The following is a 15493-nucleotide window of genomic DNA, read 5'->3' on the forward strand; positions in this document are numbered from 1 at the left end:
AACAATTTGCTTACATTTTCAGACTGAAAGACACTGTTTCTTGCCTATACATAACTTTGATAAACATGCATGAAATTACTTATTAATTGAATATTTATTGGAATTAAAAAATAAAATAAGTCAAAATTATTAAAATTAAAAAAAAAATTCTATTCTAAAAAAATCATAAACTTAACTATATTTTGAATTCTTTTTGTCTGAGCCTTTTAAATTGGCAATATGTTTTCACTTAGTAAAAGTAAATACAGTTAGACAAGTATTTTTATTTTAGATAAGAGCTTCAAGTTTCTTATAGCTCAACAAGTGAAAATCTGGCATTGTCTTTTTTGATAATATTCAACTTATTTTTAATTTGATGCTTTTTTCAATAATACTTCAATTAATCAATGTTATTTCTCTCTGTTTTTGAGCTCAAGATCTGCGTTTTTAATTTTGCAGAATGGTGTTGGAGATACAACAGATTCTTATGCATACGATGGAAACAGATTACGTAAATGGAATGTGAAGACCCAAAGATATGGAGAGGTAATCTGCATTTCAGTTCAGAGAAATCTGTCTTTTTGTTGCATTTCCTTCTTTTTTAGTCTGTGAAGAAGAATCCAAACTGAAATTGATTTATAAATAGAAATTGTTTCATTGCACTATTTTATCTTTTTATAAGTAGAAAACAAGACAACTTTACATTACTTCCTCTTGGATAATTCTTCAAAAAGGACCCCTGGCTTGAGACACGCAAGATTAAAGGAACAATTAAAAAAAAGAGGCCGCGATTATTATCAATGCCACTGTATTATGCATTCGATGTTCTTTCTTCCTAAACAACAAAGTAATATTTCAGGGGTGGCCCAAAGTTTTGCTTTATTCGAACAGGAATCAGATTTAACCTGCAGGGTGCATGTATAGGAGAGCGGAAATACAAATGTTGTTTGACATAGGTGCCTCCATATCAATGATTAGACTAGGAGAGATCTATAAATTCTGGTTCTGGAGAAATGAACTATAGAGTTCAGATCAACAAATGGTACTGGGAGCCGAGAGAAAAATAGAGGTTTTAGATATGGTGCATCTGTGAGAGTTGGGATGGAGGACACTATCCAAAAACTTCCCCTCCACTGGAGTATAGCAAAGCACAAACCAGTTTCAGCCCAGCCCTATTCAGGGTTGGAGATAAGGGTGTGGAGATTATGGTGCTGGCCACTGATGATCTCATACTTTCTCCCCACATGACCGTAGCCTACAGTGGGAGTCTATTCCCTACAGAGGAACCAGACTCGGGGTATATCAAGAGGTGCACCAATTAATCAGCAAGTAATCAGTAATTGACCAATTACTTTTTTTTCTTTCCTATTAAATTTTATACCATTTCATCAATGCCAAGTGACTCATCAGATTGCTTTGACCCATTAACATAGTAACTGCCAATTTAATTTGACATTTTTAAGTGTCTGGCTGCTATTATGGCTTTTTGTCTCTTTTTTTGCTTTATTAAATGAAATTACAAAATACAAAGTACAATTTCCAATTCTTAAATGAATATAATTAAACAACTAGATAAAGATAAAAGAAATTACAAACAAATTGCAAAGTAAAAATTACAATTCTTAAGTGAATAACTATAAACTAGAATTCTGCTTCCACTAGAGTATGCTGTGGTGGTTACTTCTACTCTACAACTGCTGCCACTCTACTTCTATTCTTGCTGCCTTCCTCCTCTGCTCTTATAGTCTCATCAGTATTTAAAGTTGAATACTTTTAAGTTGTAATGTAGAAACATTAGAGTTTCTCCATTCTCAGGACACAGCCTGTTCCTCATAGGTTCATACACATTACCACCTGTATTCAAGAACCTCTTACTTTCCATGGGTGAAGGTGGTGTACTTAAATATTTTGAAGCTAGTTTACTCAGCAATGGTAAGGACTTCTGTATCTTTTTCCACCACTGAAATGGATTTTCACTTGCAAGTAATGGTAAAGCTACATTACGATCACGTTCTCCTGTGCATTTATTTTAGATTGTGCTTGTATTTCTGTTGTATTTGCAGTTGCCGTTTCCAAGTTTAATTTAACCTCTTGCTGCTCTAAATTTGGATTGATTCAAATATTATTTATTATTGTAGGCTAATTCATCATTCAGACTTGAAAGAGATAGTTTTACTTTCACTTTGATCTTCTTGATCCTCAGCAGATTTTGAAAAATTGTATTCTCATTCTGCTTCATAATCATCAGTAGAAAGTAGGTGTAGAATTCAATTATTAATGGTGTTTTTAATGTCATTTTTTTTTTTAAATTTTAATTTGAATCTAGGGTCTGGGAAAATAGACATACATAAGTTTTATCATTTCGATAGGATGAAAATCTTCTTTCCAGGGATTCATTGAATTGTTTAACTGTGGTAAGGATTTCACTGAAGTCAGAAATATTAGAATTAGATTGTACAGCTTTTGACAAAAATAACCTCAGAACTAAACTTGTACATGTTATTATTGATATGGTTGAAGTTCTGTGACTTGCTTCTGTGTTAATTTCTTCAAAAGAACTCAGTAATTGGACAATTTTTTAAAAAGTCCCCATTGGTAAGTTGTTAAGGTAGGAATCTTATTGTCAACAGCATTACAAGAGCTTTTCATTGCTTTAAATTCCTTTGAATTCTACCGTGTAGTCAAATCTTAAATGAGTTTATTTTTCCAAATTAAGCTGATCCTGTATTTCAGTTAATTTGCTAATTGCTAATGAAGAGTGATTAAAATGAGAAACTATATTTCTGTTTATTAAGAGTTGCAATATATGTATGAAATATGACAGTAATGCTAAACCACATTCCCTGATATCAGCAACCATATTTGGCTCTGAATCTTGCAATACTAAGAAAATTTTATTGGAAATTTTATACTCATCCAGAACATTACGCAATTCTTCACTTATTCTTGCATCTGTGTGTGTGCCTGGAAATGGAACAACTTTAAGCACAGCTCTGCACTTTTCAGTCATTCAAAAGCCAATAACATTTCAAACTCAGAAAGGGCACATTATTTATAGTAACTGTCCATAGTCGAAGAAATGTTTCTAATTTCATCAAAAGTCGATTGAATTGTTGTTTTTATTTTGTAAATATATTGAAACTATTTTTTCAATGAAGTACGTTTTTGATGAAATACTGTAATTTAGACAAAGTTTTGCAATATAAGTTTATTAAATCTAATTTCAGATGTTACAGAATATAGTTGAATATCAACATCAATCATTTCTCCTATCAGATAATGGACTTTTTGTGACCTGTGATCATTAATATCCCAAATTTTCTTCTTGGCCAATATTGATTTTATAGTAGTTTGATGTTTTGTTAGAGGTTTGTAATTGCTGCGACTTGTTCCTGGAATGGTGGTAGTGTTCAAGAAAGATGGAGGACACTGGTTTTGCATTAACTTCAGGGATCTGAACAATATTATGAAACCGTTGGTTTGATGATATTCTCGCTCTATTTTTTGTCTTATGAATTTTCCCCTACTCAGTGGAAATGGACTGTGATTGAAAGGAAGGCTTATGCTATAGTAGATGCCCTACAGAAAGTAGAGTACTATCTAAGCGGGACTACCTTTATTTATTAAAACAATTGTGCCGATTTGCTGTCACAGATCCTTCTCCATTCTCTGCCCCCCCCCCCCCCCCGCCAATCTTTCACAAAAAGCACCCGACTAGCTGAAACCACTGTTAATAATTTTCCCCACTCTTTATCCGTGCCTAAATCAAAACATAGATTCCATGAACAAAGCTTCTTTCTCAGAACTGCACGGCTGTGGAACTCTCTGCCACTTGCCTGTTCCCCCCTCCCCCGAATTCAACTTGGATGTCTTCAAGTCCAACACAAACAAATTCCTGATGAACCACCCCCTTAAGTAATGACACCTATCAAATCCCCAATACTAACTATTACTACGATACTATCCCACTGATTAGTGTACACACAATAACTCTTATCACCGAGTGGCTCTTGGGCCTTGATAAGTGGTGACCCCCATGTAAAAAAAAAAAAAAAAAAAAAATGTTGGAACAGGAATCCATGGGTGAGATAGCTGACATAGATGATTAGGGCCTATGAAATTAACGTCATCAACTTCTATCAAATGCATGCCTAGCCAGCTGGCGATATAGATGATGATGCTCTATCTCTGATAAGTAGGGGAAAGTCAGTGGGACAAAAAATAAATTGGTACCTCCTCATGAATACCCAGTATTGGACCATACCTTTCAGGACATTGCTGTGTAAGGCAAGTTCCAATGCACTGTTTGTTGGTGTCAATGTGCAGGACCACAGGACTTAAGCATATATAGGTTGCTAAAAGTATTGCTGTAAACTGCTTTTTCAGGCATCAAATAACCACTGGCAGTCTTCAGTCAACTTGAACTGGGCATAGTTCTTTGTCAGATCAATGAGTGTCCAGGTGCAAATCAGGTTGTTTCAAATTGGTAGACACTGAGATTGACACTAAAAGAAGCTCTGGAATAAAATGATCAAGATATGTGCAAGTAGGTTCCTCATACAGGATGATTTGTTAGATCCTGATGTAGAGGTAAGATCCAGCCTCTATGTGCCCTAGGCGTTACAACAGAAAGTAATGAATCAGTGTGGGATGTTTGGGAATCAATAAAACTTACGAGCTTAGTAGCAGAAAATATTACTGGCCTAATCTGTATAAAGAGGTTACTATGCATGTGAATAGCTGTATAACCTGCCTGACCCAGAGTGCTAATTATAAGCCAGCTCTACTCTAGAAAATGGATTTTCCAGCTTACCTATTTGAGAAAATGAAACTAGATATCTCTGGTCCATATGGTGAGACCTCTCAAGGGAATATTTATATCGATAGCTTTGCGGTGACTAATCTAATTCTAACAATTGTTTCTATGACATGGCACCCCTCTTCAGATTGCGATTGACAATGGAGCTGAAAATTTAAACAAAGTTATAAGTTTGTTTGAACACAAAACATTTTTACTTCCTCTTATCATTCTCAGGGCAATGCCAAGTTTTTTTATGTTATATATTGTCCAAGTTAACAGATGGGGATAGGGATAATTGGAATCTATACCTAACCCAGGCATTGGCTGGCATGAGGTTCTCATTCTCAATAGATAGAGTTCTCACAATACTACATGCTACTTGAATATGATGTGGTTTTGTCCATGGATAACTTGTTAAGACCTGGCAAGAAGTACATAGTTCAGGATTACCACCGTTCTGTCATAGAACAACATAAAACATTTGTTCTGGCTCGGAAATGGATGAGGTGGATCCAGAAAAAAGAAAACCTAGATAGGTTGATATATGGGTCCAGAAAAAAGAAATAAGGCTATCAATAAAGACTAACAAGATGTAGACTTAGGTGTAGGAGACTCAGTCCCATTTACAACATTGGAAATTAGACCATATGTCGAAGCCATATTTTAGGATAGTGAAAATAAAAAGTCCTCTTATTTTTGTCATATAGAATCAATTGTGAAAGTAAGGAGGGCTCATGCAGATCATGTAAGGCAAGCTAAACTCAGGGAGTGGAACTCTCTAGAGTCAGTAGAGGAAGGGGGCAGATCTAAACCACTAAAGGAACGAAGTAAATAAGTTTGAAAATAATATCTATTAAAAGGAAAAGGCAAGAATCAAGTTCAGTATTCAAAAGTTAAAAGTGAATACATAATGCAATCTCAGGAATTTAGTGAATTGTCCATTTTGTTTAGAAATAACTAAATAATGATACAACTAGAAGCCAGTTAGAACAATGGAATTCAATTTAGGAATTTTCTTTGTGTTGCCAAAAAGGCGTGTTGGAGACATGTAATATGTAAAATCCATGTGAGAAACATTCATGTGGCTGAAGCATATTTTGACATCACAAAGAAAGATAATTTACAATATATTCAGAGAGTCAATTCAGTCAAGTCAGTCAGAGAACTGAGTTTCACAGCTAGGAAATTTTGGAGGGAGAAAAGTTGAGTTAGCTGAAACCTGTTTGGAAATGACCAGAAAGGGAAACAAGAAAATGTAACTCTGAAAGGCAATTGAAGTCCTGAGCATCATCTCATTCGATTGGAAGAATATATGTTATTATGTAATTGTAAGTCTTCATTGTCATCTTTCAACCTGCCCTGTTGGTGGGGCATTAGAATACACCGACTGCAGAGAGTAAAAGTCCTTCGATGGGGCCACCTGTTGACCGTGGATGGCAACCTGTAATGCCTAAGAACGGGATCCTGGTGGTTTAGCAAATAATGTTCAAGGTCCTATTAGAATATGAGATGCAACATGCCACTTTGGCCACTTGAGTTAAGACGGGCGGTTGGATAGGCCTGATTCAATCAATCAGTTGGTCGTGACTAGCACTAAATCAGACAAACACAAGAAAATATGCTCATGCTCCCCACATTAGGCAATAAACTGATTTAGTAAGCAGTGGCTGGAGGGTCAATCAACTTGCTGAAGACTGGATAAAACACGGCTGGAAAACTAACATCTTTTTTTAGAAATGAGGTCATTAGAAAGGACAAAGGAAACATGGGTGCTTGAGTCCATCAGCAGGAAGAGTATACTTCTCCTGTATCCTTGTTGTGTTGGGGCGAATGGGCTTCCCCCAAACATTTCACACATAGGGCTCCGAAGTAGGTGGGGAGCAGGAGAAATGAAAACTTCAAATGACTAATAAAAAGCCTCAAAAAAGAAACCATTGTGAAGTTTCAGACAAATCTAGTTCAGATTCAGAAACACAAAACCAAAATCTAATTCAAAATCTACCTTATTTCATAATTGAAGCAACCGAAGGAGAACCGATAACAAAAGTGTCTCCCTTCAAAATAGAGAAAATATTTTTAAGTATCAAATTAAAAATAAACAAAAAAACTAAATAATGGCACACTACTAGTGGAAGTAGAAAGCCAAAAACATAATAGAAATCTTCAAATGGAAACTTTTTAACAACTAAAAAGTAAAAATCTTCCCTCACAAAATGCTGAATACCAGTAAAGGAGTGATCAGGAGTTCAAAATTATCCCTGTGCTCCTTGGAAGAAATCAAAACCAACTTTAGAAACCAAAATGTTATCAATGTGAAAAGAATCCAAATTAAATGATATTGTGAAACTATTGATACAAACTTCTACATCTTAACTTTTAACATCCATCGAATCCTGAGTAAAATGAAAATAGGGTATGAAAAAATAAACATAGAACCATACTTACCAAACCCTCTCAGATGCTGCAACTGTTAAGAGTACCGACACCATTGAGACCAGTTCAAAAAAACTATAAAACAAATCAACATAAAAAATAAAGATTACAAAACTTAACAAAACTCTCAAACCAAAACTCAACTCAAAAGACCCACAAAACTCCAAAGTGCTACAACACCCACAGAAACAACCCCTCTCACCGAAAAAAAACCCCCCAAAAAACAAAAAAAAAACAGACACCAAAAAGTGACCACGAAGGAAAAGGAAACAAACCAACCAACAAAGAAGTTAAAACCAAAATAAACAGACCATGCTCAACTTCCAGACCAAGAGACTCGATCCAAAACAGATTTGAGGAAATGGACACGGAAGATTGAAGATCAGACACCAATGACTAACAAAAGTTAAAAAATAAATACATAAAATCTAACCATAACCCAAAAATCATCCAATGGAACTGCCAAGACCTAAAACCTAACATAAATGACCTATTACTTCTTATAACAAACCATCAAAGAAACAATAAAGCCACTTACAGGCAACTAATTAGATCAAACCAGCATCCAAGAGGAAAATCTCACAGAACTCTCATCCTGGTTGTTAAATCAACTTTAGTCATACTAGACCTGACAATATATTCTAAATCCAATACTCACCCTGCAGACTATAGAAAAAAAACTAAACAACATTCTGGATACTTACCCAAATTGAACACATATTTACACGGATGGTTCGAAAGATAAAAAAAAAATGGGATGTGCCGCTATTTCAGAAAACACTATTCAGCAGAAAAGGTTACCAAATAACTCCTATCTATAGTTCAGAAATTACAGCCATAAACCTGACTCTAGATATTATCACCACTCCAAGAAATTTATATTTGTAGACTCATTATCAGTATGAGAAGCAATAAAAAAGCAAAAATTAAATAATCCTTTACTCATCCAACTGTTACAAAAGATCCATTCTATCATGCAACACAAAACTTTCTTCTTCTGTTGGATTCCTAGTCACTAAGGTTTCTGTGGAAATGAAAAAGCTGACATGGCAGCCAAAAATTCTTTAAAACTCCAAATAAGGGACATAAAGGTGTAATATACGGACTACAAACATTCAATAAACAATTTTATCACAAAGAAATGACAAGAAAACTGAAATAATTCCCAAAACAACAAACTTTTCCAAATTACCCCTGTTCTTAAAAAAAAAAAAACCTTCTAGATACCAGAAAATCACTTAAAGAAGAAGTAGTCTTATCATGTATCTGGATAGGACACATATACATAACTTAATAAAAAGTGGAGAAACTCCCAAATGTATACCATGTCTCGAACCTTATACAGTGAAACACTTTTTACTTGACTGCTATGACCTCACATAAATTTGTCAACACTACTACAAGGCCACAAACTCTTTGATAAAGAAAATCCTAAAGCCATTCTAAATTTCTTTAAAAGAGCAAATTTTTATCATAAAAACCATCAAATAACAAAATATGCCAAAACATTGACCGAATAATACCCAGCAAAAATCGATTCTGAAAGTATCAAAAATTTAAATCTTGTATACAGCATTAAATGACCCAAAGAAGGTTGATATGCTGGTTAAACAAACAAACAATCATATTTCAACCTGAAAGGTAATGTGATTTTGTCTATAGTATTTGTAAATGAACTTTGTATGAAATACCCTTCCAAGTGTAACTGAATTCCTCTTCTTTTTTTTTTTCTTCTACCATGATTGACAGGCAAGGTTGATTTTCCTTCTCTGTTATCATGTACCAGTGGGCAAGAACTTGTCTGAAAAAGAATTGTTTTACTAAACATTGTTTTCTAACGATACTCCAACACTCTTTGCCCAGTGAGAGGATTGGATTCATAATTGTAATTCCAGTTTTGAAATCATTTAGTCAGTGTTTGCTTTGTTGTCCCTGTTTTTAGGTTGACTGTTATATCTCTGCTGTTTCACAACTTACGTAATATGAATTTATGAAAATATGATCATGTTACTATTGTTTTTATAATTTATGTAATAAATGACAAGTGTTTGGAAGTAAAAGAAAAATAGAGAGTAAACAAAAAAAGAGGAAATGTTTATCAATAAACAATGAATAGGAATTTGTTTACAAAGGAAAGATGAGGTTGTTATTTAAATAATGAGGTGGAGCAGTTATTAAAATGATAATAATATCATTTATAATAGAGATATATTTAGGATTGGCAAGGGGTTTTAGGAGTTCAGTGAATGACAGTGAGGGACAGTTGAGAATTACAGACAGCTCATTGCTCAGATGGTGAAATAAATTGATTAACAAATGCATCCTTGACAATGGTTGTAGATGTGGACTTTAGCGTTTAGAGGGTTTGGGAATGTTACACATGCATTCAGAATGCAGCGAATATATACAGTTCTTAAAATAACAAGATGGGGCAGTTATTAAAATGACAAATCTGCATTACTCGTGTCTGATTTTGTGTTTTATATGTTTACACTTGTGAACTTGTGTGCACCCTCTTGGACACCACCAACAACATGGCCAGAATCAGAATGAGAGATGGTCCTGTATATGACCTTAAACTATATCCGATAGTGAGGCTCCAGCTTGTGGGCTTTGGGGAATGTGGAGCCACCCTTTAATTGCCATTACTCTCAGGTCCACTCTAACTCGGAGTGGTAGTACCTGTTAGGGTCACAATATGGGTTAAATATAGACTTGAAAAAAAAAAATATTCTATTAAAAACTTTTTTCTTCAAAATCACTGGATTCAACATTAAATAACCTGAAAAGGGTTGATATGCCGTAAAACAACCAACCAACCAACCAACCAGAATATTAGGAAGATGAAAAAATACAGCGCACACAATGTTGGGGGCGGTGTCACTGTCAGCATGGGACATGTAGTTACAGCACATTTTTATTTCTGATTTTTTTTGTTTATCCAATCTATATTTACTTTAAATAGCTTATTTATTAGAAAAATTTTTAAAACTGTTTATTTAAACATTTGAGAATGTGTTCATTATTTATCGTAATTGCTGCCTCAACTTTATCAAAAGTTTTAGTGAAAAATCATGATTTTGAAGTATGGCCAGTTATAAAGTAAATATTCAATTTAACATACTTTTCAGTATGATTTTTATGTATATTTATAATAAGCAGGCATATTTGACATTAAGAGCTTTGTTCTCAACTCTTCAAATGGACAGATCTTACAGATATAGTATAGATATTGACTTGATTGCTTTTTTTTTTTTTAATTAAACTAAAACTTATTTAATTGCAGTCTTGGTTAACTGGTGATGTTATAAGCTGTGCTATTGACTGTGACAAAGGAACTATTACATTTTTTCGGTAAGGAGCAACAAATTGTTTTTATTTCTATTTACCCCCTGCTATTGTAATATCATGGAACAATTTTCAGATCTGTAACTCCTTGGCATAGGAATGAGGAAAATCAGTCTTGGATGCTTGGATATGGGTTAAGCAACACTTGTCTCCTCTTATGTATATATGTTAAATAAATCTTAAATTATATAATGATGTTCCTGTTACAATTTACCATGTCTTGATAAAACATTATTACATGGTGGCCTCCTGGGATGAAAAAAAAAAAAAAACTTCCATTTGCAATAACAGGCAAAAAACATTTCTACTGGAAGCCGAATAAACTAACAAAAAACAAAATTATTTTTTTTACAGAATACCCAAATATTGCCAAGATATTAAATTCAATTCTTTTTAACCCTCCATGTGTGGATTTTTTTTTTTTTGATTGATCTCTGTTTTGAAATGCTACTACCGCTTCCTTTCATAACTTAAAGTGTTTACTATTTATCTACAATGTCTTGTAACGATATTCCTTTAATATATTGGGAAATTCCAAATCTGGCAGAAATTTTTACAATGTTTAGAACTACAGTTTATTCTTAAAATAAAAACAGAACAACAAATGAACTACATTTTATTGCAAATCAATAATGAGGGACTAAAGAATTGAACACATGGTCATTGACAAAAAAAAAAAAACATTCTGAAATTATTTTTAATAGATTTATAGAACAAAAATAAAATTTCAGCCAATTGGTTAAAACTAATGTCATAAAACAAAAACAAGAAGAGTTATTCAATAATTTTTTCAACAGATGTAAACAACTTAGAGATATTCATTTTCTGATTCTGAACAACAACAGTGAATAATTGAACTAATTGCCAACACAATTCCATAATTCTAAAAAGAGTTAAGAAAAGACGATATTTTAACACTGAAAGAAACTGTTTGTATCAGCAAAAAGCTTCTAACACACACTTAAAACAACTTATGGTCATACTGAACGCTAACGAGGATAGAAGCACTGCTATTCAAGCTATAAGAACACCAAAATATTCTAAGAACTTTAGTAACTGCCTCGATTGTAGTAAAAGTCATGAATTTTGCTGTGAAGCCTGCCCAGCATTTGGGTCCAGATGTAACATATATGAGAAACTAACTACTGGGCAACAGTTTGTTTATCAAGCAAACTAACACCATCAACACACCATGTAAATACAATGGCACAATATTTTTTACATTGTAGATGTGAAAAGCCAAGTTTTAGAACTACCCTGACTAGAACAGCTTGAATTAATTACCCCTCACTGCACAGTGGAAAGAAAAGATGTACTGGAATAAAACCAATCAATGCAATAAAAGACATGATCTAGATGGATTCAGAGCAGTTTGATAAAATTGACTCCATGCCATGGTTTGAGAGACTATCCATCAACAAAAGCATACACACTGATGCACCTAGAAAAAACCCCATTTGCCCTAAAAGACAGCATAAAACAGGAACTTGACAACATGGTCAAAAACAATCTCATCAGGACAGAAAATGACACCAGTTGATACTATGAGGCATCTCCCCACCAAAAACACATGCACAATTGACTTCAATGTTTGAGTTGATTTGATGAGCTTCAGGAGTGAGCACCTGAATGAGATTAGAAAGGAAACAAAGGCTGATCCAATACTTGATGAACTAGAAGAAATCATAATAGAATGGTAAAAAGATACCACCAGCAATACTGTCATAATGGTCATACGAAGATGAATTGTCAGTGATGCTATCATCATGAAGAAGCGTCAAGGATTTTTATCCCTGAAACCCAACAGGAAACTATTTTAGACCAGCTGTATTATAGATAATTCAAGGTGTTGAAAAAACATGTCTTCAAGCCAGAGATACCATACACTGGGAGAAGATTAATGCTGAGAAAACATAATCAAAAAATGTTCAAAATGCCTGGAAAATCTTTGTTGCAGCTACATGACATCCCCATGCAAAGTTGTCTGTACTGATTTGTTTCACTGCAAGGATCAAAAATACATAATAATTGCTGATTACTACAGCAAATTTATAATTAGACAGAAAATGACTGGCCTGACTCCAAGTAATATGGTCATCTAAGCAATGAAACAGATTTTCTTTGAACATGGTATTGTTATGTAATAACTGTTCATATTAGAGTGTTCATATTGTGGAGGGATATATTTACCACAGAGACAGGGACATTTTAATAGAAACATGCATTACACTTTGGATGAGAGGAGATATATAGACTGTGAGATTGATAGAGAGATAGAGGAGATTGACATTTATACTGTTTGACAGTTCTGGGAGTGTTTCTATAAACATTATCTTTCTTTAACACATATATTTTTGAGATGAGGATGTCAGTCTTTTATCATAATGAATAAAGATTCATTATTTCTAATAGCTGAGAGGGAGACGCATTCTTTAGATGATAGAGACACATTCTTAGATGAGTTTATACACAGTCTTATAAATACAAATTGAGTGGGACACAAGTCTATAATACAAATTCAAAATACCTTTCTGTTGAATAACATAACACGAAGACGCAGATACAAAATTATGAGGTTGTTCGTTTATTCCATTCGACCGGTCAATGGCTTTGCATCAAGGAATTCAAAGTCTCTACATGATCTGTTTCTTCTCTCCTTTGCTTCCAAGATTCTATGTCAGCTCTGTCTGCCCGACCCTGTCCCACTCTGACTTCTCTCTGACTGACTGACTTACTGACCTAAAGCTCTCAAGAGTTGTTAGTGACAATGAACCACAATATTCCAGTGAAACAATTAAAGAATTTGCTTGACAATTGCAATTTGATCAAATAACATCTCCAGAGTTCCCAAGATCAAATGCTTTTATTGAATGGCAAGTTCAAAGAACATTAAATAAAGCAAAGCAAGCAAGAAGAGATTTTGATTTAGCAATGCAACACCAATCAACCACAAACTTCCAAGCCTAGATAAACTTTTAAACAATTGCATTATGGGAGTGAACATTGCAAAAATTTCAAACCCATGATTTATCAACCCTGAGCGTATCCATGAACAACTAGAACATAGACAGATATGCAGAAACATGTATCATGGCAGAACAGCTCATGAATTACGAGCATTTATCCCTCAACAATATGCTGGAAATGGAAATCCGCAATGGTTCTGAGTAAATGTGCAGAACCAAGATCGTACATTCTTCAACTTCCAGATGGATCTTCAAAAAGACGAAACAGTTCAAAAAAGAGCAGATATGGGATATCTACCCATAAACAGGTTCATTTCAATAATCACATAACCTCATCACAAAGTGGACACACTAGCACAAGCAATATTTCACATCAATTAAGTCCGAAGCAATCAACATATAACACTATAAGAAGTAGGCCAAAAAGATATAAGCAACAGATTTACTACTGTACCTAACAATTACTCAATGTTTTCTATCTGATAAGAATGTAGTAATATGGAACTATTTCTATTTGCACAATAACTATACTCTCTTGGCATCAAAATATGAAAAACTGGTCTTGGATGTTTGGATATGGGTTAAACAACATATCTACTCTTATGTATATATGTTAAATAATTTTTAAATTATATAATGATGTCTCTAGTACAATTTACCATGCCTTGATAAAACAACATTATTGCACCTACCTCCACCTCAATTTGATTTTAGCTGGTTAATATTACCAGAAAAGATTTTCAAGTTGTAAACATGCACTAGATAGGTTGCATAATTGCAATGCATGTGCATAGCAGACTTGCTGCAAGTGAATAATATTTAACAAAGTGAAGAGAGACCATGCAGAAAAGTAGAAATATGTCTGATCTGGAGTTTGAACTACTTGTAATTCTATTTGTCTGCTGTGGTCATAATCTACTTAGGATTTTGCCAAAAATAATGTTCCACAAAATGATCAAATAGGAATGAGCTAAGAGAAAAGGTGAATATTGTCATTTCTGGTAACCAGTTGAGCAAAAAATTGGATTTATGGTGGAAATATATTCAGTAGATAGATGAAGGAGGTCAGTAAGTGTTGCCTCTCTGGTCATCATGCAGTGTGTTTTTTTAGATCTCTCTGCCTCTTCAAGTAACATAGGTCCTTTATTTGACTGGTGCTACCAGATCAGGCTGCCTATTGGCTTTCTGAGACGAAATACACCTACATCGATTTCTGTTTTTGTTTTCTATTCTCTTTTGTAAAACTTAATTATGTTCTACAAAAATAAAAACAAAATCAACAGCCCCTCTTCCTTCTCCCCTCCTTTCTTTTTCCTTCCCTACTTTCCGGTCCTAGATATGACCTTAAACTATATCTGATGGTGAGGCCCCAGTTTGCGGGCTTTGGGGAGCGTAGAGCCACCCTTTAATTGCCATTGCTCTCAGGTCCACTCTGACCCGGAGTGGTAGTACCTGTTAGGGTCCCAACTATGGGTTGAATAAAAAACAAACCAAAAATAATAAAAATAAAATAAATAATAATAAATACATTCTATTAAAAAATTATTCTTCAAAATTTGATCAGATTCCACTGGACCCTGTCGGCAGGGCATCAGAATATGCCGACTACCCCCTTGCAGAGAGTAGAAGTCCCTCAATGGGGCTACCTGTTGGCTGTAGGTAGCGACCCTAATACCCTTAGGACGGGATCCTGGTGGTTGAGAGATTTGGAGGTCAGGATTTAGTACCCCCACTTCCCAACACATCACTTTGGCCCTTACTGGGCTAGACGGGCAGTCGGAGGGGCCCGATCCGACCAATCGGCTGGTCACGTCAAGCCCCACCATATATCGCCCACCCCATAAACCTATCATAAACCCAATATGCCTATCCCTTCCCCACAAATAACATCTACTCCCTAATATATGGTGGAAAGCGGTGGCTGAGGGTCAATCGACGAAGTGAAATATCTATGACATGGCTGCAA

General features: G+C 34.6%; 1 protein-coding gene across 3 annotated transcripts in view; it reads left to right on the plus strand.

Moving 5' to 3' along the window:
- Positions 1-15493, plus strand: part of LOC145295982 (E3 ubiquitin-protein ligase RNF123-like) — a 911347-nt gene that overhangs the window by 222651 nt on the left and 673203 nt on the right. For all 3 annotated transcript variants that reach the window (XM_080141948.1, XM_080141929.1, XM_080141938.1), the window contains exons 7-8: positions 439-525; positions 10500-10567. In XM_080141948.1, the coding sequence (XP_079998074.1) occupies positions 439-525; positions 10500-10567 (155 nt within the window). The remainder of the gene's footprint in view (positions 1-438; positions 526-10499; positions 10568-15493) is intronic.

This window comes from Euprymna scolopes, chromosome 2, assembly GCF_053919585.1.
Source record: "Euprymna scolopes isolate OS-2025 chromosome 2, ASM5391958v1, whole genome shotgun sequence".
Lineage (NCBI taxonomy): Eukaryota > Metazoa > Mollusca > Cephalopoda > Sepiida > Sepiolidae > Euprymna > Euprymna scolopes.